This window comes from Leptidea sinapis, chromosome 1 (genome assembly GCF_905404315.1).
Source record: "Leptidea sinapis chromosome 1, ilLepSina1.1, whole genome shotgun sequence".
Lineage (NCBI taxonomy): Eukaryota > Metazoa > Arthropoda > Insecta > Lepidoptera > Pieridae > Leptidea > Leptidea sinapis.
The window spans coordinates 4,533,539-4,558,162 of record NC_066265.1 but is presented as its reverse complement, the minus strand read 5'-3'; the positions used below and the strand labels follow the sequence as shown (position 1 = coordinate 4,558,162).

The 24,624-nt window shown below is 35.3% G+C and overlaps 1 protein-coding gene across 1 annotated transcript in view; it reads right to left on the bottom strand.

Annotated features, from left to right (window-relative positions):
* Positions 1–1,782: 1,782 nt before the first annotated feature.
* The window catches only part of LOC126968798 (synaptic vesicle glycoprotein 2B-like), a 33,064-nt gene continuing 10,222 nt past the window's right edge, over positions 1,783–24,624 (bottom strand). The window contains exons 2-11 of the mRNA XM_050813911.1: positions 15,287–15,340; positions 12,983–13,144; positions 11,903–12,065; positions 10,401–10,522; positions 9,473–9,714; positions 7,755–7,960; positions 5,396–5,655; positions 4,380–4,539; positions 3,121–3,248; positions 1,783–2,142 (exon numbers count right to left, since the gene is read on the bottom strand). Coding sequence (XP_050669868.1) covers positions 2,087–2,142; positions 3,121–3,248; positions 4,380–4,539; positions 5,396–5,655; positions 7,755–7,960; positions 9,473–9,714; positions 10,401–10,522; positions 11,903–12,065; positions 12,983–13,144; positions 15,287–15,340 — 1,553 coding nt within the window. The 3' untranslated portion in view covers positions 1,783–2,086. The remainder of the gene's footprint in view (positions 2,143–3,120; positions 3,249–4,379; positions 4,540–5,395; positions 5,656–7,754; positions 7,961–9,472; positions 9,715–10,400; positions 10,523–11,902; positions 12,066–12,982; positions 13,145–15,286; positions 15,341–24,624) is intronic.

Below are 24,624 nucleotides of genomic sequence, written 5' to 3'. Positions count from 1 at the left end.
AAATGATACATTATGTTATTTTTCCTTTTCAATATATTCCCCCTTAACACGAATACATTTTTGGGATCTGGCATATAACTTATTAATACCGTCGAAAAAATAGGTTTTGTCTTGGGCGTCAAAATACGCCGAAATCGCCGACTTGACTTCATCATCGTCTCTAAATTTTTTTCCACGCAGCTCTTTCTTCATCTTTGGGAATAAATAAAAATCGCTAGGGGCCAGGTCTGGACTGTAGGGTGGATGGCGTAGTTGTTCAAAACCGCATCGATGAATGGCAGCCGTCGCAACATGACTCGTGTGAACGGGCGCGTTGTCGTGCAAAAGGAGTACACCTTTTGTCAGTTTTCCTCTTCTTTTTTCTTTAATAGCTTCTTTTAATCGGTCCAATAGGGAAGCGTAGTACTCTCCCGTTATAGAAACACCACGTTCTTTATAATCGATCAAAAGAATACCTTCAGTATCCCAAAAAATAGTCGCCATGATCTTTCCGGCCGATTGCGACACTTTAAATTTTTTTGGGGGTGGTGTGCCTTTTTTGTGCCACTGCATCGACTCCTGCTTTGACTCAGGCTCATAGTGGTGAACCCAAGTTTCATCACCGGTTACAATTCGGGCCATAATTTCTTCCCTAACTTCTCCACAGCGGTCCAAATACTCGCGGGAACAGTTGACGCGCTCACGTTTTTGCAGCGGCGTGAGCATTCTCGGGACCCACCTTGAACACACTTTACTCATGCCAAGATGTTGATGAAGAATATTTAAAATTGTGGTTTCTGATACTCCAACTGATGCTGCAAGTTGTTTCTTCTTCAACCTTCCGTCTTCCAATACAAGTTTTTCAACTTTTTCAATGATTTCCGGCGTAGTGGCCTCAATGGGCCGTCCAGGTCGAGGATCATCTTCAATTGACTCCCTTCCTTGCTTGAAAAGGCCGTGCCATTTGTAAATCATGGTTTTACCAGGAGCAGAGTCTCCGTAAACAGCTAACATCTCTTGCAAAATAGTTTGAGGCGTTTTTCCTTGTTTGGTGAGGAACTTTACGACGGCGCGATGTTCAATTTTCTCCATAGTGGCTAGTTTGTTCCCGATTTACTTGTTCACTCGTTTGTAACTCGAAAGCTAATGACCCAATTAGGCTAGAAATTGGCATATATAGTAATTATGAGTTACTCAAGTAGCGGCTACCTGGAGGAGCGACCTCACCCCCGCCAACCCCGCCATTCCGCGAACTTTTTGACCGCCCCTCGTATAATACCTACCTTACCTTTATACAAATAAAATACTTTGAAAGCTTGAAAACACGTGTAATTGTATCTGTATTATACATTAGAATTAAGAAGGAAAACGGTTACTATTTCCGTGGGATAATTATGTCTGACGTCATATATTCCTCATAACTGTGTTTAGTAATGGTGATAAACCAGCTTTTTTGTATTTTTTAAATGACGGTGTATTTATAATATTCAAAATAATATATATTATAGTCAAAAGTAATGTAGTCTATTGCCAAATGACTGGTTTATTCTAGGTGCCTTTCGGAAAATCCAAAAATTAATTAGGAGTAAATTAAAATATAGATTATCGAATGGCAAAAGCTCATCGCCTCCGGTCAGAATTAGGCACAAATTATAAAATAGATATATATCTCCTTTATTTATTAAGTCAACCTATACCTAATCCTAGCTTTCTTATATATTATTAGAGAATCACTAGCAATCGTTGAAGTTACTCTCTTATGGTAATAAAACTCGTTTATACAATAAAATAAAACAAACAATATAAATTCAATTAACCTTTAATAATAAATATAATAATTTAAGGGCATTATATTACAAAGTCAACACTAAAATACTGTTGTTCAATCTTACAAATAACAATTCAACAAAATACTGACACAGTAACGGTAACAAGGCACGTCCGCGGTTGTAGGGGCCCAACACGAACGGGCGGGCGCGGTTTTGTGCCGCTTTGTGGCTCAACACGACTGAATAGTCTTAATCCACAATATTTACATCTTATATGTACACAACTGTAAGGTTAAACGTTCCAACAACTCATTTGCACTATCTAGGTTTAATTATGTTTAATCGAGCGCTTCTTGACCCGTCTTTGGTAAGAAGAAGCACAGAATTGCGGCAGCTGGAAAGAAATGTTGTCAATTAGTAAAACACGATAAAACAGGTTAAAAATAACTGACTGCAAAAATTGTCGCCAAATTGTACACATTTTATATTTGGTCACGTGGTTGAAAAGAAACCTCAAAAGTGTTTCAAATTTTTCATAATGTAATATTAGAGTATGATAAAAACAAAAAAAAGGTCTGTGGTCTTCATCAATACAAGTTTAATTAGGTTAATAGGTATTGAAACACAAATATTTTGTAAATAGACTTAGAGTAGAGAAGTCCTAGCGTTTATAGTAATAATAATGATTTATTTCAGGCATAACCAACCCATTGAAAATAATATTGAAATAAAGATAAGCTTAGCGAGTCAACAGCTCCTGTCTCGTATAGAGCCGGTTCACGTTTTGAAGTGATCGTGTGATCTAAGCGGAATTCAGTACCTCATTCAATACCCGCAAAACAAATTAAGTTTTCAACGTGTCTAAAGAAGTTTCCACTTCAAAATCTCTTGTTTTTGTTACCACGAAATTTTGACAATTTCCCATTAATATCTTTTTTTTATCACAGTAAGGGACGAGACGAGCAGGACGTTCAGCTGATGGTAATTGATACGCCTTGCCCATTACAATACAGTGCCGCTCAGGATTTTTAAAATACCCAAAAATTCTGAGCGGCACTACAATTGCGCTCGTCACCTTGAGGCATAAGATGTTAAGTCTCATTTGCCCAGTCATTTCACTAGCTACGGCGCCCTTCAAACCGAAATACAATAATGCTTACACATTACTGCTTCACGGCTGAAAAAGGCGCCGTTTTGGTACCCATAATCTAGCTGGCATCCTGTGCTAAGGTCCCACTGGTAAATACCCTTAGTCACCTCTTACGACACCCTCGGGCCTGGGTCTTCCCTATTCTTTTTATGCCCTGGGAAGGCACAAGGCAAATCTTCAAAAAAATTAGCTTTATGTTATATAACTGTGATTGATACTTACTGAACAGGAATGCCGAAAATACAACAATCGGGACAACACAATTGATATCTATGAGGTAGCCGAAAGACAGGTTGCCGATCAGACCTCCACCTCGACCAGCCGTCAGTGATAGAGCTGCTGCCATTACCCTGGAAGTAGCAATGTTTTACGTATTTATCTTCACATATTAACTCATTCTGTACTTCGACACCAATCGTTGCTCATACCCATCAAAGTTTGCATACTGTATGTAGGGGAACCTGTTGAACCTAGGCCATAAGACTGGTTTAAAAAATTCCCGCGATGTTAAATTCTACTGTCTAGTGTATTCTGCACGTCATAATTGACTATTCAATTTGAAAGTAGTCACTTACCGCCATTAAGCCAGTGTTTGGTGTTATGAACGTAAAAATGTTAATGTAAAAAAACGACAGGTAAAAGACACAAATACAAAAATGTGTGTGCATAGACACCAGGAGAACATAAATAAGGTAGCGGTGTTAGTAATGTCTTTCATAGCGGTTGAAATTATGTGTCATCCTAGCAACATGTACCAGGACTTCATATGTAATTTAGAGGTTCATGCACAATGCAGGTTTCACTTCTGACATGTGTACTTTGTACACACGCAATTGTTTTTTTGATTTTTCAAGAATTGTGAGCGATACTGCATTGTTATCTTCAGGGCGTATCAATTACCATCAACTGAACGTCCTGCTCGCCTCGTCCTTTATTGTTATTAAAAGAACCCATCAATGAAAGACAGTATAATAAATAATACATAATAAGTTACCAGAATCCTTAAAAGACGAAACAATTATTAATTATTAATTATTTGAAAATTCAAAAGCTTCTTAAAAAATTACTATTTTATTAATTAATACTTAGAGGAAAAAAAATTTGAACCTCTGCTCCTCTGCTGTTCATTGCTATGCCTTACGAGGTGCATGTAATAATTTGGTACTTTAATTACTTGATTAGTAACTAAAAAAAAGAAAAACTTAGACTATAAGCCAACAAAAAAGAGATCAACAATTCCTCGACTTAGCTCAAACTCAGCATATAAGCTCAGCTGTCGTACCAAATGAAACCAATCAATACCAAATCAAAGTTTACGTTTTACGTAAGTAAAATCTGAGCAAAGTGTAAGTACGCTCTAAAGATCTCAGCATAAGTCACATGTAACGTAAGTTTGAATAAATAAATAAAACTATTATCAATAAATATTTATGACGAAAAAGTATACACTTACAATGTAAAGTTAAGGATTATTATGTTACCTGAGATTTGTAGGGAACAGGTCGACCAGCACACAGAACACAAGACTGATCGCGAGTGACGTCAGAGCCTCAAAGATACACGAGAGGACCAAGTTCTGGATGGAGTTCTGCACGAAGTAGAGACCCATTGTGACCACGCCGGCAAATCCAAGAGAGAAGACTGTGAAGTAATAATATAAAATGCTAAAATCCTTATAAATTTTGTTGCGAAGGTTACGTTAAATATTGAGAGTTATGTAGAGTTACACGCCTGAAAACATTCGAATTTGATATGTAAATGACCAGCGCAAACGACCTTGACATCATCATCAGCCAGAAGACGTTAACTGCTGTACAAAGGCCTCCCCCAAAGATCTCCAAAATGATCAGTTCTGCGCTGCCCTCATCCAACTTATTCCGGCGATCTTGACCAGATCGTCGGTCCATCTTTTGGGGGGCCTACCAACACTGTGTTTTCCGGTACGTGGTCGTCATTCAAGCCCAACCGGTCATCTGTTCGTCGAACTATGTGCCCTGCCCACTGCCACTTCAGTTACGCAATCATTTGAGCTATATCGGTGAGTTTGGTTCTCCTACGAATTTCCTCATTTCTGATTCGATCTCACAGGGAAACTCCGAGCATAGTCCTCTCCATTGCCCTCTGAGCGAGCTTGAGTTTTCTCATTAGGTCCATAGTTAGTGACCATGCCTGTCACCGTCTGTACTTTAAGTCATTACTGGCAACACACAAAGGTTGAAAACCTTCGTCTTCCGACACTGGAATTTGGGTCGAGAAGATTTTACGAAGCTTCACGAACGTCTAGCCCTTGTGATATCCAGCGGTTTTGTAAACAAGGTGCTTATAAAGCGTGTTGATATTCTTTCTTGTACCTACATACACTATTCGAGAACATTCGAGATTAATTAATTAAAAACCAACAGCCATTTGGCAACTTTGTGGTAAGAATAAATTTTTTATATATTCTGTGTACATCAGCGTCAGCAGCATTCGAAAATAAACAAAAAGTAATACTTACTGAGGAAGAACTTAGCTCCAAGTTTGTGTACGCATAGTGGTAGCCACAACGATGTGGGGATACAGGCGAGACCAACTATCAGGGTGTGCATGTAGACGCTCTGGTCAATGATCTTCTCGCAGTCGAAGGGATCGGCGGCTTCATTGTCAACAACAATACCAGAAACGTCGCAGACTGAGGCAGACGTGTTCGGGAAACGGTGTTCGAACTCTTCGTAACGGTTGAATAACTCGGGGAACCAGACCATCAGGGTATAGTAGCTGTAAATCACAAAATATGAAAATACCATGTCTATGTTATTTTTCGCCATGATACCACAGATTGGGAATGGTGTGACCGCCCTCTATTAAATAGTTTATATTATTGAACGATTTTACATTGTTACAAAATTCTACTAATATCTTCCCTTTCTGGGCGTGCGTCGGTCCAGAATGGGATGTCGCTATGCCAACTTATTGGCTGACAGGTAGTACTGAGATAAAACCTTTAGTTGCAAATGCAATGAGCAACTACGAGTTCTAGTTTTTACATAAAAAAGATGTCCGCTGAGTTTCTTGCGCCCGTTCTTCTTAGGTCTGAGGTATAATTTTTCGAATGGGTGGTGAGTTTTCGACTTAAAATAAGTGATATCAAATCCTATTTTGAGTAAAAATATTTGAATTTGAATTTGATGGCAAAAAGCACCACCTATCAGCAACACAGCAATTAGTATAGGAATAAATTGAGTACTTTTGTTTGGTTCAATATCTCTTTTAAAAAAGAACCTCTCTTTAAATACATTAGTCTGTACTGACTTAAAGAAATATAAATATATTTATCTACCATAGGCAGTGACAATAACATAACATATTGCATCAACACTTGGTAAAAATCATGAAGCTACATCAGTTCGCAAAAGGGGCTTTGACATGAGGAGAAGAACTGATAAGAAACTCCCAGTCCATCTTTTAAATCGTATAACAACTTAACATACATGATATAATATTACATCTACAATTTTAGGTGGCCTTGACTAACTTTGGTCTTGAATTATTTGTGGAAGTCCAGAGAACTTTTTCATATTTATTCACCTTTTAAACCTTCTGGTGGAATTTAAAAAAAAACAACAATTTTGTTTTTCCTTTGATGTGTCCCCCGTCGTTCAGAAATCAAATTGAAAGAATAGTTTAAAATGAATAACTAATTAGAATCTTTATATCTGTCTAACTTTCTCAGGAGTTAAAAAAAAACTTAATTGTAGCTATAGTGGATAGATTAACTACAGTTGATGATGATACTATGATAGCAATACAACGTTTGCTGGGTCAGCTAGTCCTCAATATAATCTACTATACTATAGTATGCCTTCTTTGTCAAAGAATCTTTAATATATTTCTTGTATTTGTGCTCAGTGAGTCCTAGTATTAGTAGTAGCATTATAAAGCGACATTCCAAGTTCAAAACATAACCTCAAAATCATTATAAACTAAAGTAAGATATTTTCGTGAACTCTTGCATTACCAGAGGAATCACAGAAGCGTTGCCAGCCCATGTCGTAATATGCTGAAAACATCGCGGAAGAAAGCTCATTCTACGATTTGGTTGTACGTGGCAGACATGAAAACTGCACTGTGGTGGAACGCCATATATCTAGATGGTGAGGATAATAGCGAAGTTTGTGGTGTGTCGTGCAAAGGTGGAATTTGGTGGTAGAAATAAGTTACACAGCTTTTCGGAATACTTGCTACCATAAATGCGGTAGAAGACAAAAACAATGAAGTGACGTCTCTACGCAACGCCAGATGCCGAGTTTCGAGTTACTGAAATGACTCTAGACGTTAAGTACACAGTTTGAATATTTTTTTGAGGGCACGATTGAATCTAAAAGTTTAGACGGAAAAGACGTTAGGAAGACGAGTTGCTTTCAGAAATATGGGCTATGCCAAACTTCTGCAAAATTGTGTGACTTTATAAGCACAGATATTTTCTAGAAACTCTCATAAACATAATGCTAACAGGAAAAAACTTGAACGTCTTATGCTTACTACTCGGCTTAGTCGAGTTAGTTAGTCTTTTGTGGGCCGATTTATATACTTTTACAGCAAGATCCTAGAAAATGTTCAAAACAAATGTATCACAAAATTCAAAACAATGCTTAAAAGACGCAAAATAACGACGCATAAAATTTTATTAAAAAAAACCAAGCCCGCAGAATTTCTTGCGCCCGTTTCTTTTAGGTCTGAGGCATTAATTTCCGAATGTGCAGTAGTAGTTTTTAACTTTCAATAAATGATTTTGAATAAAAATATTAGAATTTGAATGAGTAGGTACCTAAGTGTTAAGGTTTTTACTTCTTAATTTATTTTTGCGGATTCCTTACCTTGTAGTTAAGCCAAATTGAATAAGACAAGTGAGTATCGTGTATTTGAGATAGGGTGCTCTACACAGAGCTTTGGTTTGTGTCCAGATTTCGCTGAACAGCCTCTTGAGATCCTTACGTTTACGCATACTTAGAGATCGGACGGACTTCTGTGAACTTTGGGAAGCAACTGACACAGTGCGTACTTTCTCCTTGAGGCTTTTGATCTGAAAGCAGATAAGAATACTTTAATTGTTAGAGTTTAAGGACACTATGTTTTTTGTCACTAGATAAAAAGTTACTAGCTACATAGTTGGATTCTGTGTTGTTGATTTTATGATTACGTTATTGATATTTTTTGTTATACACAAACCTGCTAATAGGAGATTAAAATACACAGGTTTGTTTATAATAAATATGGAGTATAACTTTTTATAGTAAATATGGAAAAACAGAGAGAACAAGTTTATAATAAATATGGAGAAAATTCAATAATTCACAATGATCACCATCATTTTGCGGCTTGTTATTAGAAAATATATTTCAAACAAGTGACTAGCGCTAACATTTCTCATAGGGTTACCTATGGTAAATGAGGTAACTCCATGTGAAATGTTAGAAACTGAATAGCTATTGATCCCGACCACCTAGTAGCCCAAACTCATTTTCATATCAAGACGTTTCCAACGATATATTACGGGGTTCTGTACCTATTGCGGTTGCTGAGAAATAAAATTTCCAACGTTGACTTTGAAAGAATCAGCAAGCGAAACCTTATTACAATTATATTAATAGTTTTAATTGAATTTTTAACACATCTATAAACTAAACGTAGTTTAACGTTTCCGTCCCTTTAGAAAATACAGTACCAAAAGAGGTTTTAATCATTTGAAAATATTACTGGCATGTTTATGAAGTGTTGTTATGCATAAAAAAGTTTATTCCAAATTCAAATTTAAGAATATTCGGACTTTAACAAAGGTTGCAGTTATTTGCGTATCGTGGCGGGAATCGTTGTTAGTTCGTATTAACTCTAAATCATTTTTAGATTATTATTGTCGGATTGTCCTATTTCCTTGATATTTATAAGTCTTGATCCCAGCATTTAGCGGTGTCTATAATGGTTGATAGAACGATAGCACCGAGCAAAATTATAGCGTTACTTGAGGAAGGCTGTATGTATTCAATATTATGGATCTCAGAGGCTAAGTGTGAGTCGTTTGACTGTCCAGAGGACTTCGCAACAATATGAAGAGACTGGTTCCGTCAGTAGAACGCCTGGGTCTGGAAGAAAAGCATGTAAAATTTACCTGAGATGTTAGGCGTTCTATATACCTGCATATTTCCAATGGGTGGTAGTTTTTGAAATACAATAATTGATATCATATTCTATTTTGAATAAAAATATTTGAATTTCCGCCGACATGCAAGAACGTATCTTATATTTTTTTAAGCAAAGAGTGTAAACAATACTGTGTTTCGGTCTGAAGGGCGCCGTAGCTAGTGAAATTACTGGGCAAATGAAACGTAACATCTTATGTCTCAAGGTATTGAGCGCAGTTGTAGTGCCGCTCAGAATATTTGGGATTTTCAAGAATCCTGAGCGGCACTGTATTGTAATGGGCACGGCGTATCAATTACCATCAGCTGAACATCCTGCTCGTCTCGTCCCTTATTTTCACAAAAAAGAAAAACAAATAAGCCTATTTTTGCCCAGTGCTGAAACTGATTGAACTTACGGGGTAGTTATCGGGATCATCGCCAGTGTTCTGCTTGTAGATCGTCTTTAGGCAGGCGAGGGCATCGTCGTAGTCGCCGCACTCCATCATGAACTTGGGGCTTTCGGGGAAGGTCATGAGCCAGAAGCCGAGCATGAGTGAGGGGACACCGCATGCGGCGACGAACCAGTTCCAAGAGTCATACGAGAACATGCCACTCTCCATTCTAATGCCCTGGATGGGAATGATGGCCCAAGCGATCACTAGAACATAATGAGTTATGATTATTTTCCAAGGTCATAAACTATTAGTATGAAATTCATTATGAGCTGTTTCTTTGACATTTTGACCTTTATAAAAGACCAGCAACGCTCCTGTGATTCCTCTGATGTTGCAAGAGAATGTAGGTGTAGATGATCACTTAACACCAGGTGACCCTAACGCTCTTTTGTCCTGCCTTAAGAAAAAGCTGCGTAGTAAGTTACCCAACCACAGATTGACAATTTATATTCTTGGTATATGTTAATTGTGTTAATAATAAACGCCTAACGTTAATCCAAGTTTAATACTTTTTGTGTCATCTTACCTTTGTCACTACAGAATTTCATGACAGGGAGAAGTAATTTTAATTTGGTGTTACTTTACGTTTGATAGGTCACTATTTAGCTATGTAACATTAACAATAGCTTTAACCGGAATATATTGGATGGTTACGGTTAAAAGTTAAAGTTATGACGTCATCTAAAAATTGTCAAATGATGCAAAAAATTTCTGCTTAGCCGGTACTTTAAAATTTTTGTAGTTGCTAAAGTTAGTTGGTGCAACCCAACCTTATTCAGTGAGCAGTGACATGTAAAAATCTAGAGAATTACCAAGTTATTCTCAAATAAAAACTAACTGTTGGCAATTAATTATGATAGCAAGTGTAGTAATTATTACAGGAACTTACGTGGTAGTAAGATAACACCAAGAGTCCAGAACATTTCCATCCAGCACAGGATCTTCTCTCTGTATTTAGTAGCTTGGAACTCTCCGAGGTACGGGAAACAAATACCCATAGCACCAGCAACGCTGCACCAGAAAATATAATGTGTCAATACATAAAATAAGTGTATGTAGGAACAATATAAGATATGCTTTAACGTCCACATGAAAATAGAAAGAATTCATAAAAGTTTTTACGATATTTAATTTATATATTTCATAGACCCAGAATGCTGAATAGCTATATAGCTGTAGCCGGCTTTAGCTCATAAAAATACAGTGTTTGGAAAAGAGGCGCAAAATGTTAGACTGAGGAGAAAATCAGAAAGACTTCAGAAAAAATTCGCTGAGCATAACATATTCTTTGATTTCGTTTTTATAGTCATACTAGCTGACCCGGCAAACATGGTTTTGCCATATAAATTGTATTGATTTTTGCTTGCTAGTTGATAAGAGATGGCGCTAGTTGTATTCATTAGTTACAATCACACTTCTTTTATATTTTGAATAATTCACACTATAGTTTTATAAATGATAGCCTATTTGTTATTATGGTGTGTAAGCTATATTATTGTAAAGTTTCATCAAAATCTATTCAGTAGATTTTGCGTTAAAGAAGTTCAAACATACATTAGCTTTCACATTTATAATATTAGTAGGATTTACAGCTGTAATCATGTAAGACAGCCTACTGCAAGGGGCAAGTTAGCGTTTTATCACACTCAGCTAAGCTTAACGTAAGCAAAGTAAGTACGCTTAATAGATCTAACCCTTAAAAATCTTACATAAACTGTTGCACATTTTAATTGATAGGCCAGACTTGCTGTCAAAACTATGTATGGACCTCGAAGAACCTCTCGAAGTCAACGTCTATTCTTTGCACTAATGAAAGTTAATTCAAACCTCGGTTAGTTATATAATATAAGTTAAATCAAGATATATATTATAAGTATGAAAGGTTTAATAAATGACGTGTAAACCTGTAAGTACACAGAGATATATTTTTAATTTTTTGTAAGTAGTTTATGTATTTGGGTGCGATCGTTGGGTTTCCGAATAAATAAATACACATCTTTGGCATGCCAAAACAAAAATAACTCATAAATTTTATATACAGACCAGACAAATTTGCTGCGATAAATCTTCGCCTTATCGCGATCATGTAACCTTTGCATTAAAAGTTAAAAGTATTAAGAAAACTCTCTGGGTCGCACTACCTCCTGCGCGATGCATCTCCACTTTTGGCGGTTTGTAACATTATGGGGGCACTCCACCACAATTGTGTTTAGTTTTAGAGGTCTGAAGATATTGTGCACACAATGTGGCAGGAATATGCCATCCAAGCATCAATAAACTTACAAATGTTAGTAAAGGTTCATTCAACGGGCAGGCCGTTTAGCCCGTTGAATGAACAGTACCTAAATGTCAACATTCTCACACAAATTGCCAAATACAAGAACAACTTACGCAAAACCGTTGATGAATCTGCAGGCCATGAAGATGGGCAAGATCTGTACGAACGAGGAGATGATGCCAACAAAACCGTCGAGCAGCAGGGTGGAGACCAACACGATCTTACGACCTTTGGTGTCCGCCAAACAACCCCAGAAGTATGAACCGATGACCATACCTGGAATCAATAGCAGTCAATTTTATATCAAACTTGGTTGATGGTTGCGAAACTAAAGTGACAGAGGGCAGGGCACAAGACAGATGGCCATTGGGGTAGTATTGGGTAGTAAAGTCCTCGAATGGCGACCACGTACTGGAAGACGTAGCGTTGGTAGACCCCCCAATTGTCCAAGTTACGTCAAATGGCGCTGGGGCTGCTGCTTCGACTGCCGAAGACAGCAAACGTCGCAAACATGACAGTCTCAGTGAATCTTTACATCTATTCGCCATTTGATGTCGAGTGACATTTGGCCCGTGGGTCCAGATACGCGGAGAATGTACAAAGTACTATCTACGCGCCTCAATATGGTTACTGCAATCCCAGGCGCTGGCAGCTATTCCGGTCAACGGATCAGCCTCGCTATCGCTATTTGGTTAGGTACAGTTTATAGAAAAGATTTTATGTAATGAATTATAGGAACAAACTATCCTGCAGATATCGAGGTAGAAAGAATTATGCTTTCATTTCATTATTTGCGTCAGAAGAGTTACAAGGGGGTTCTTAAGAAGACATCACGATTTATTGAATTTACACCATTTATTATTTCTTGTTTTAATTATTTCAGCTTATTATAAATATTCTGTAAGACATTTAATCTTGTGAAATATATCACCGACTCTTTTTCAAGGGCAATCTTAGGTATATGCCATTTTATGTACTATTAAATAAATTGTGAATGCTTTTACATGTTTTTTTTTATCAATTCATTCCAAAGACAAAGACAGACAGAATGGAGTGACCGTCCTCAGGCTATTTAATGAGTTTCTTGTGCCCGCTCTTCAGGTCTCACACACATCCAATGGGAGATTTTGATGTTTAATAAGTAATTTACAAAATTTCACTTTGAATAACAATATATGAATTTGAATTTCTACCTAACATAGGGGCTGCAGTCAGCCATCCCTTATCGGAAGACGTCATCCGGAAGTCGCATGTCGCTGCTGGTAGGACGAAAGACACTATGGTGATACCAATGGCAGTGTCTGCGTAGATCAGACCTGTGATGGCCAACAAAAAGAAGTGGAAGCGGCCGAAACCTGAAAATAAAATAAAAGCATCATCATTAAGAGGATTAATATCACAAGAATAGTGAGTGACATAATGACATTTCACGGCTCCGTAAAATTGCTAAATATTTTAAAGTGGATTGTGTTATATTTTATAATAAACTCCCAAATAATATTAAAGTAATATTTTATTTAAAAAAATTGTGTCGTAAATAATAAATTAACGTCGAAGGCCTATTATAATGTGAAAGATTATTTGAATGATGAAATAGTTACAGGTTTAAAAATTTTTGGTAATGGATATTATGTACTTTCTTTCTGAGTTGCACTAAACAACTTATAAAGTTTTACAGTGAATTAAGTTTTTTTGAATTGGAATTTGAAAATAAAAAATGCAATTTTGTTTCATATATATGCGCGCGGCACTGTGCAATCAAGCGCAGAAATATATAATTTAGTATTGTTTTGTTTCTTTTAAATAATTTGGTACGTTTTTAAAGTGATAACCCTCACTTCTAGGATTAATTTTGTTTTCAAAATTTATTTCTTTTAAATATAATTAGTATTTGTTTTTATCAAATAAAGCTGCTTTGCAGTCTAGAAAATTAAATTCCCTAAAATAAAAAATTTTAATGCAACATATTTATTCAGCGTGGAGCAAGCTCGGCATAAGAAATTAAAATAGAATCATTTTCACAATGAAAAAATACTGAACGTTAAGAAAAAAAAATATCTTATTCATATTACAGAAACAAAATTGTGTTTTGATTTTTTTTAAATATAACAATTATACAAATAAAATTGAAAACAAAATCTTATGAACGATGCGGGACTCGAAACTGCGAGCGAGCGCTCTTTCCAACTGAGCCAACCGTTCGAATGAAGTATCTTTTATAATATCTTGTACGCTTTGTTCAACTCTCAGGTTGTTGCTTCTTAAAAAATAACAATTTTCGTTTAATGCCCTATAGAATCCACGCAGTGACAATTTGAACTTGGTCTAATCAATCGTTTCATCACGCGATGATTGGTGAGACAACTGCCCATGGATATCCGTAACACCAGGGGTTAAGATATGCCTTGCCGTAGTTTAAGTTGGGAGTATGTTCTAATCTTAAACATCCCAGTGGGAGGCTCCTTTGCACAGGATGCCGGCTAGATTAACGGCGCCTATTTCTGCCGTGAAGCAGTAATATGTAAACTTTACTGTGTTTCGGTCTGAAGGGCGCCGTAGCTAGTGAAATTACTGGGCAAATGAGACTTAACATCTTATGTCTCAAGGTGACGAGCGCAATTGTAGTACCATTCAGAATTTTTGGGCTTTTCAATAATCCTGCACTGCATTGTAATGGGCCGGGCGTATTAATTACCATCAGCTGAACGTCCTGCTCGTCTCGTATTTTCATATCTATCATTTTTGAAATAATTTGTAATCAACAAATGTCAATAGCAGTACCTACAATAAAATAATTTGTTAAACAGCAACACTCAAAGAAATTGATATCTTTGTTTCCGTCACCGCCATTTTCCCGAAAATCTATATAATGTTTTATTTTAAATGAGTGATTCCGATGGCCAGATTATGGCATAAATTAAGTAAATAATTACTATATTAACTTCGTTTTGACGCATGAGAAAATCTAGGCTGCAAATGGACATTCTCCTTTAAAACTTTTTGTCTTTATCTCTGTCACTACAGACTAACGCCCGTTCCAAATATACTATCTACAGATAGAGATAAAATACAACCTTCTACTGTCAGTAATTAGTTGTCAATAATCTGAAGCTGTCCCAATATACCGCATAAGTCATTCTTATCGCCTTATATTGGGACGCATGAATTGCAATTTCAATATAAACTAATATCGCTGGCAAGCTATACGTCGTCCCATTGACAGATTGCGGTACGGATAAGGTGAGTTACCGTCGATAAGTTTATTGGGACAGAAAAGTCAACGATAGTTACGATTTTTATCTCAAGTAAGAGATAGACTGAATATTGGGAACGACCGTTACATGACAGGGAGAAATAATTTTAAATTTGGACTAACTTTACATTGCGTTAATAAATAAGACTGTATTTCTGATTAAATCAGACCTTTTCTTAAATCAACTATTTCGATTATAATGCTTAGAATAAAGCATTCTGTAATTTATAATCTGAATTCTTACCTGTCGCCGAAATGGCAGCTTCAAAATCCGCCCCATGTTCCAAAAAGTCCAAACCTGAAACCAAAAGATAATTGGATGAGCATTTGTTATTTCCTCAAAATTTTATATTTTACGATCACCATTTTATAATTCGCGCACATTGACACGAAAATTCGACACCCTGTTACACGTTAGCTGGTCTACTAGACCATTTGTATCTTGTCGTTTTAAAATAAAAAATAATGATTTCCATCTAATTGTATAATAATAATGTAACGATATTTGATTACACGTTATTTAACTAAATTATGCAGTAGGTATAAATATATTTTTATTGGTTATATTTACTTCTTTATTACAATATTATTTTATCTACAAACGTAAAATAGCACGAGCAGTAATGTTTTTAATGATTTTTGTTTTATTACGCCAAAGAAGAATTACTTGTTACGTTCGTCCATAATAAGTAACACGCCGTTTCTTATTATGGTGTTGAACAAAAGTTTGTTGAAAGTAGGTTCAGGGTGTTCTTAATTTTAAAAACAACAGTAGAACTTATTAGGGTTTTTGACTTCCTTTTGACCGTATTAACCGAGATATGAATTTGAGGTTAGTAAATAAGTCATTTTGAAACAGGTGAAAAAAAAAATACTTTGAAAACAATAATACAACTTTTTGTTTACTGAAACTAATTAGGGTTTTTTGACTTCCTTTTGACTCAATTATTACAAAATAACAATAAAACATCTAAGAGAAACTTTGAACCGAGAAGAGAGAGGTTAATTAATAAGCCAATTTTAAATATAACCAAATCTGATATTAAAAATAAAATTAATTAAAATTGAAAGTATTCATTCTGTAATCACGCCTCAATCGCTCGATAAAATTGTGAAAATAATCTAAGACACATCCTCTATATATCACAAAATAATACCTAGACAGAAAAGAACAGATTTTCTTCTTTGAATCAATCACGTAAGCAAGACAGCAGCTTAATTGTAATATTTTGAGTAAACAAATACAACAAGCCATTAAAAATTATCAAATCACTGATACAACGTCAATCTATGAAATACGTCTCAAGTAAATTTAACCTTATGTTAGAACCAAAGAACCTAACTTTTCACACAAATAACACAATAAAACAATCTAACAGCTAAGTAACCACAAAAATTAACTTAACTGATAGCACAGGTCTCAAAGTTCTTGTCACAGTTAAATGCTGTTCCACAACCATTTTTCGATTTACGTTAATTCATATTCGAGCCACTGCCCAATAATTATTATTCGCTCGACATACTAAATGGCACTATTTTTCACGTGTACACTTAATATATGTGTTTCACGACCGTGATTTAGACGGAAACTGTATAAATTATTGATATGATGCACAAATATGCATTTGTTGAATGTGGGCGTCGCTACGGCCTTATTGCTGAAGGATTGCATACCCTCATGTTATAAAAATATTATATGCTTGCTTAGGATTCCACTGTGGTAAAGAAAGAGATATATTTTGCTGCAGGTTTTGTATGTAGGGTCATTAAATTTTATTTATTTATCAAATAGGAAGCCAACGTAACATATTATACATATGAATACTTATTCTGGAGCACACTTTTACCTGAGTATATATGATATAAATTGTATACCTCACATTACAAGAAAATAGAAAACAACTTAAAAGTAATAAACAATTAAAATACAAACGTATACGGTGTTTTTTTTTAAAATAAACAGCAACAGATCTTTTCGTTTACTGACACTTTTTACGTGTTTGTCTAACACTAAAAATTCATACAAAAATAATTATTATAGTTATATATATTATAAAACTAAGAGAAAGTTTGAACCGAGACGTGAATTTGATGCTAGTAACTAAGTAAATTTAAAAATGTGCAAAATAAACAAACAAAGAAAAATTCGAAGATAACATAATATAAATTATTGCTAGCTCTTTAACTATATAGAATAAAACAATTTTTAACTATACCATCTATTTTAAGCTTTATACATAGGTATATCTATCCCTTATTCATAATGGTCCGCTAACTTTAAACAGTCGCTTACGAGAGTTTTTTCTCATTCTGACTTAGGACAATAGAAGAAGACAGAGGGAGAAAGGGGGGGGGGGGGGCATACATATTGACATTCCTGTTTCTATAATATTTTTGTTAAATATAATATTTTTTATAGATTTAAATTATAATTTGTGTTAAAATTGATTGATATGGAAGAGGATGGCGTTTTGGCACAGGTCCTTAATAAAAGATCACATCAACTAAGTATTATGTTTATACCATTTTTACACGGTTTTTGTAAGCTTCACCTGTATGTATGTTTTTTTGTAACCAACTCATTTGAGCGAGATTTCGAAATTAAACGGCCAGGTTTCGTTCAAACTTCGCAGATTTATCGAGGACCGATAACAATACATTTACAATTTGATACAATTATTTCATTTTTCAATTTGAAAATAAAGATTTTTGTTAATTTATAAAGATTTTTCACCTATCGTCGATAAGTTCGTTTTAAATCGTACGTCGTAAGTACGTCGTAAGGAGTTGATGTTCATTTTAAATTTCAACCAAAGCGTGTTTTTTAGTTTAAACAATTATTAATTATATATTTACGTATGGATTTATCTTCTTCTTCGGACTTCATTTTGTAATTTATATAACGTGAGGCGTTGGTGTTGTTGCGAACATATAGGTATTCCTAAGTCAAAAATATAAGTTCCGGATAAGTATATTATATACTCTGCATCTTATGGTATAAGTATTATTCCGATCGGTTCAGTCGTTTTTGCCGTTCGTATTTACCAGTGGGAGGCTCCTCCGCACAGGTTGTCAGCTAGATTATGGGTACCACAACAACGCCTATTTCTGCCGTGAAGCTGTTATGAGTAAACAATATTGTGTTTCGGTCTGTAGGGCGTCGTATTTAGTGATATTACTGGGCAAATGAGACTTAACATCTTATGCCTCAAGGTGACGAGCGCAATTGTATTGTTGATCAGAATTTTTGTGTTGTTCACTCAGCGGCACTGCATTGTAATGGGCAGGGCATATCAATTACCATCAACTGAACGTCCTGCTCGTCGCGACCCTTATTTTCAGATTAAAACCTCCTTTGACACCGGCCTCTGTGGCCCGCGCGTAACCGCCGCTAGGCATTACCAAACGGGAAATTATCCAGTTAATTCTATTCCTTTATTCAGTTAATTTTATTTATTTACGTGTAAGTTTGTACGGAACTCTGGGAACGTGAAATAGCTAAATAATGTCGTGTCTTTTGTCTTGATTATTATCGTATTAAATATAGTCGTGAATACTACTATGTGTTAACGTTTAAGTGGGGGCGCTGTTGGCGTTCTAACGTGCTTAATAAGTTCATAAAAATTAAACTATAACGAATTAATGTTATGTTTAATTCGAAGAATTAGACTTGAGCCTACATAAATTATGAACATAAGAATATTAATAGGATTACAAAACATCTATGAAATAAATCATTAGTTCGATAATATGTAACACGTAAAGTTGCTTTTTTATTCCTGCACTTTACCGTATGCGCCTGAATGGCAACATACGAAAAGTTATATTAGCCGTGATATTAGTAAGTGAAGCACCTTTATGCTAGTGTGTGTGCGGTTACGGGGTATACCAGATACACAATTTTTTCTCCCTTAAATAATCATATACCCACAAATACTTTTATCGTATTGTTTTTACACTTTTTCACAACGCACGACGGCATTTTTAAAATATTTTATTTCGACGCAAACTGATCTGTCATAGGCGATGGCAAATCTCATAATGGCGGGGCTATGTATTTACACGTTTAACGGTTTGTTTTGGTGCCTCACTGTTATGTAAGGTGACACGGAGTCCTTCTTATTTTACTCGTACGTGAGTTGACAGCAGCCTAGCGAAACTCTAAGAAACAAGCGATACGCTCGATTGTATGAAACGTGCAGTCATTGATAGATTGACAGATGACGGCTATAATCTTGTAAAAAACGAGGGTACCCGAAATCCACTACGTTATAAGTAATTGTTCGCTTTCAAACTTATCCGGATTATACGTTGTGGCCAATCGGGATACTGTAATTGATATTATTTCTACATGTCAAACTAATCTAAATTTCAATTTTTACTTAAGCGCGCCTCTTATTACGTAGTATTCACATTCTCTTTGGTTGACAGGTTTTACAGCTCTGCGCACGACTATTAATTGACAATGTTGTCAATAATAGATGGAATGTTTTTATAAACATAATAATAAAAATAATGTCGTGAGGCACTGATAGTAAAGCGGATTTCAGCTTAAACAATTACATTTTATTTGATACGTCGGCTACGTTTGGGGAGATTTTTGGAGTGATACATTACTTCTTTTGGCGCGTTAAGGAAAAATTTTCAGAGCTAATCATTGACCTGTACTATATACCACTGGATTGGCGGCTGTCAAGGTGCTTTTGTGCCTGTTTGATATTCGCCATTTTCGCGCTGTTGGCCATGTAGCGAGAGTCTGTTGTACTAAAACTGACAACCTCAGCAAACATCGATAGATGATGGGAAACTATTTACAAAAATAATTGTATTATTTATTACGTTGATTCTTGAAATTTAAATAACACGGAAAACGAACGAGATTAATTCAAAATGCAAAGATACTTCAGAGTATTGTACGTTCCTTCGCAGCCATTTGTAATATACGTCAAAATTAGTTCTCTGGACGCTCGCGAGTGGCGCTTCAAATAGGCACAAACAATTGCTGTCAAACATATGGAAAAGCCTGTCCAGTGGTATAAAGAGTTCAGTGGAGTGAATTCTTACGATCCTAACGTTAGCTGGTCTATAAGATCATTAGTATCAAGCCTCTTGTAACACATAGTATTATGTCTACTAAGCCACAACAAATGGACGAGTATTAATTTAATTTTAATAAATAATTTCAATATATATACAAGTTTTAATATAAAAAAGATAATTTCTCTCTAATTGTATTATAAAAATAATTTAATGATATTTAATAACACATTATTTAATTAACTTATGCGCTATAATAATATTTTCATTGGTTGTATTTCTTTCTTCTTCTTTCTATTCTATTACCTTCTACACTACAACATTGTCTTTTCTATAAATATAGCACCAGTATTATACCAGTGGTAGGCTCCTGTGCGCCGGATGCCAGCTAGATTATGGGCACCACAACGGCGCCTATTTCTGCCGAGAAGCAGTAAATGTGTAAGCATTACTGTGTTTCGGTATGGAGGGCCGTAGCTATTGAAATTACTGGGCAAATGAGACTTGATAACTTATGTCTCAGTTGTAGTGCCGCTCAGAATTTTTGGGATTTCAATAATTCTGTGAGGCACTGCATTGTAATGGGCAGAGAGTATCAATTACCATCAGCTGAACGACCTGCTCGGATTTTTTTTTAATCATTTTTGTTTTATTACGCCAATAAAGATTAACATTTTACTTCTATAAGTACACATACACTATTTTAGTTAGTTAAATGAGAATTAATGATGTAGAAATAATGGCTTAATTAAAACAAGTGCAGATGAATGTGATTGGAACTTTGTATATTAAGCGGCCGGCGAAATGTCAAACCCTTAGATGGTTTATACGTCTAGATAGACTGTGACAGTTGTAATAACGTCGAAAAAAATAGAGGTTAACAGTTAACCTCTATTATCAGCAATGCACTCACACTCACACAAAGTGACATACAAATCGCGAGTGTAAGACGTAGCTTGTCACGCATACTAAAAGTAATAAACTTGGCCTGTTTTCATCGGTTGTCTAGCAGCAAGAGGCTTGTCGCACAGAAGAGAATTGGTTCCTTTTTTAAATTAATCAAAATTAATAATAAAATAAAAAGATATGCTTAAATAACAAATTGAACTAGAATAAGTATATTATTAGGATTGATATAACTGGAGATTAAAAAATTTAAAATAATAAGAATACTTTGTTTGGATTTTTAAATAATGTGTCACACATATTTACTAAACATAAAAATTATGACTTATCTATATACATATATAAAAATTAATTGCTGTTCGTTAGGCTCGCTAAAACTCGAGAACGGCTGGACCGAATTGGCTAATTTTGGTCTTGAATTATTTGTGGAAGTCCAGAGAAGGTTTAAAATGTGAATATTATTTGAAAATGCTGGGAATTAAATAAAAACAACAATTTCGTTTTTCCTTTGATGTGTCCCCCGTCGTTCAGAAATCAAATTGAAAGAATAGTTTAAAATGAATTAATAATTAGAATTTATATCTTTGTATACAGAACAACGTCTGTCGGGACAGCTAGTCATAAATAAATTACCTATACAATTTCATTGCTAGACACACCTTGGTCGACATACTATAACATTACCATGACTATTATGCAATCCGGTGTTGATAAGGCGATTAACTAAAAATAGCTGCCCCTAAAGGAGTTTTTACTTCAATAAATAATACTAGATTACTATTTCACTTCAATTATAATTATACTAGGTATAGGAATTATACTAGGCTAATACGTAGCCCGCTGTCGGTAACGCGGCCTACTAAAAATAAGAAAGCTGCGCCTAAAAGAGTTTTCACTTTAATAAAATATATCGACCGTATATCATTATATGAAATTAAGTGTGAGTTGCCGCCTCTCGTTTCTCCCCTAGACTACTCCACATGAATTTACCTGAATGAGCGATACATAGGCGATCTTCATGACTCAGTCTCATTCAATACTTAAACACAGCATTAACACTTGTGCTGAGTGCGCCTATAGAAGTTCTCACATTTAAAAAATCACTCATCTTGTTAGGGCGATGGAATAAATTAATATGAAATTATATAACATATTTTTTTTGATTTAGTCATACATCTTTAACTTGGTGTTATTTTCACCCTGAAAGATTCCGTTAACAACAAACGAAAAAAAAACATTGCACGTAGAAAAATTTATCGCACAATGACATTAAATACAAATAGAACTGTGTAAACAGTAGCGCGGATTTGTTCTTGGTACATTTACAAATTGAATCGTGTCAAAATAAAATGTCTGTAAACAAGTTGTTACACCTGATTAAATTGTCATGTTAATTGTGTGTGCGCTGCCTTATCTTATCTCGGCATTGAAATAGGGTTGTCGCTTTCAAAATTTTTTATGTTAATTATTAAAATATTACGCGAAGCTCACATGATAGAAGGTGTCACCCCCGCCAATCATTAAGTTAATTTAATTACTGGCATTACTCAAAATTGATTATAGTTATTAATAATTGTTTTTTTTTTTTTTTTTACTTTTTTATGTTAGACCCTTTCTTACCAGCCGCTCATGGACATCTGACAATATATATCAAGTGTCAAGAGATTGTATTGCCAGCTTTTTAGATGAGAAGATGCTCTAATCTGTAATGACCCTTGTACTTCGAGTATTGCATGACTATGCAAAAAAGAAACAAACAGTACATTAATATGAAAGCGAATGGTGAGGATGTTGATTTTATTATTATAACTTAGACCTTCTAGTATTTCTTACGTCCAGAGGCGGACAGTTAGTTTCCGGAGCCTGCAAATAGCGCTGGTGCGCGTACGTCCATGAAGGCCTGGACTCCTGTCTATAAAGATCTGTTGCTTTCGTCCCTATCGATTGTAAATATATAAATATTAAAATGGACTTAACACAAAATATGTTAACTAGGTTAAAGCATAATTAGCCTCTTCAATAAATAAAATTCTCAAGTCACCTTTTAGAACGGTTGTTGCTATTGAATAAAGTGTGTGTCCTGGGTGGGTCGCAGAAAGGATTTCTTATCGTCTTTTTTATACGAGTTAGCTTATTAAACAAATTAATACTCTTGCTGCTGTTTTTCGGAACAGCACGAGGTAATCATCTGCAGATCAAAATTATATAAATTAACGGATATTTAAAAATACGATAAAAAATAGAATACTTTTTCTTACATAACTATAGTATAATTAACGCCAAGCACCTATATTTGAACTTTCTTTATAAATGGTTATTTCGACTGTACATGTTTTAATATTTTCTTGATTTAAGAAAAGAAGCGTACCTACCACTTTTTCTCTCTCTATCTTTATGTAATCTATTGATCATTTTGAAACACTGTAAAGTGACAAATAAAATGGAATTGTTTTACGTAATATTTTACGAATTATCTGACCAATATAGTAACAACTAAATAATAATTCACTATTTCCCTGTAGATTTGATCTCAGCAAGGCTTCACTGTTCATTGCTAAACTAACAAGTCTACAAAGTAACTTCCATATTGGTTGAAATATGTGAATAGCAATTAAGTGCGGCCAACTCTTGACGGTAATATTCGAACTACGCTGGACGGAAACGGACTAGGTATGTCTGTTATATTTTCTTACGTGAAGTTTTTATCATTTTTCTTTTGTGTTTTCATAAGAGTACGTGACTAGACCAGAGGGGGGCTCCTTTATGCAGGATGCCGGCTAGATAATGGGAAACACAACGGCGCCTATTTCCACCGAGAAGCAATAATGTGTAAGCATTATTGTGTTTGAGTTTAAAGGGCACCGAAGCATGTGAAATTAATGGGAAAATAAAACTTAAGACACTATGTCTCAAGGTGACGAGCGCAATTGTAATGCCACTCAAAATTTTTGGATTTTTCAAGAACCCTGAGCGGCACTGCATTGTAATGGGAATGGCGTATCAATTAGTGGTCCTATATATATTGGCCCTGTCTAATAAGTTTTCGGCCTCGAAAAAAGTCCAATAGGCGGGCTTTTTTCGGTGGGTAGAAATATTACTGCTTCACGGCAGAAAACCACCTAGCTGGCATCGTAGGTAAAGAAGTCTACTAGTCCACTAGTCCTAACAGCGCAAACTGCATCAGTCAACGCAATTCACATTAAGAAAAGAGTTTCATTCTAAAAAGAATATCACGTTATAGTCCTCGCTAAACTTAATGGCTGCTCTGAACATATAAAATTAGAATAGTTATTAGAATAACAATAACAATATGGTAGCGGATTATTATTCAATTATATTATTATAGTTTAGTTGATAATGTCCACCTGACTCCTGTATCAGGCGTGACTTTTATGGCTATGTTATGAGTGGCCATAAGTTTAGCGAGAACTGTACGTTCTATTAATAGAAAAAATAATGAGTGACAGCCCTGCTGTAAATAGCTTATCATAGTGATCAATGTAGTAAACGGGATGGGGGTTTTGCCATCTGCTATAAATCTGTGAGTGGCGTTGAACAAACGTTATTATCAGCAACTTGAAATATGAGTGACGGGATCATAGTCTCATAGTAATTTAGGCTAGAGTTTGTCACCTAAAT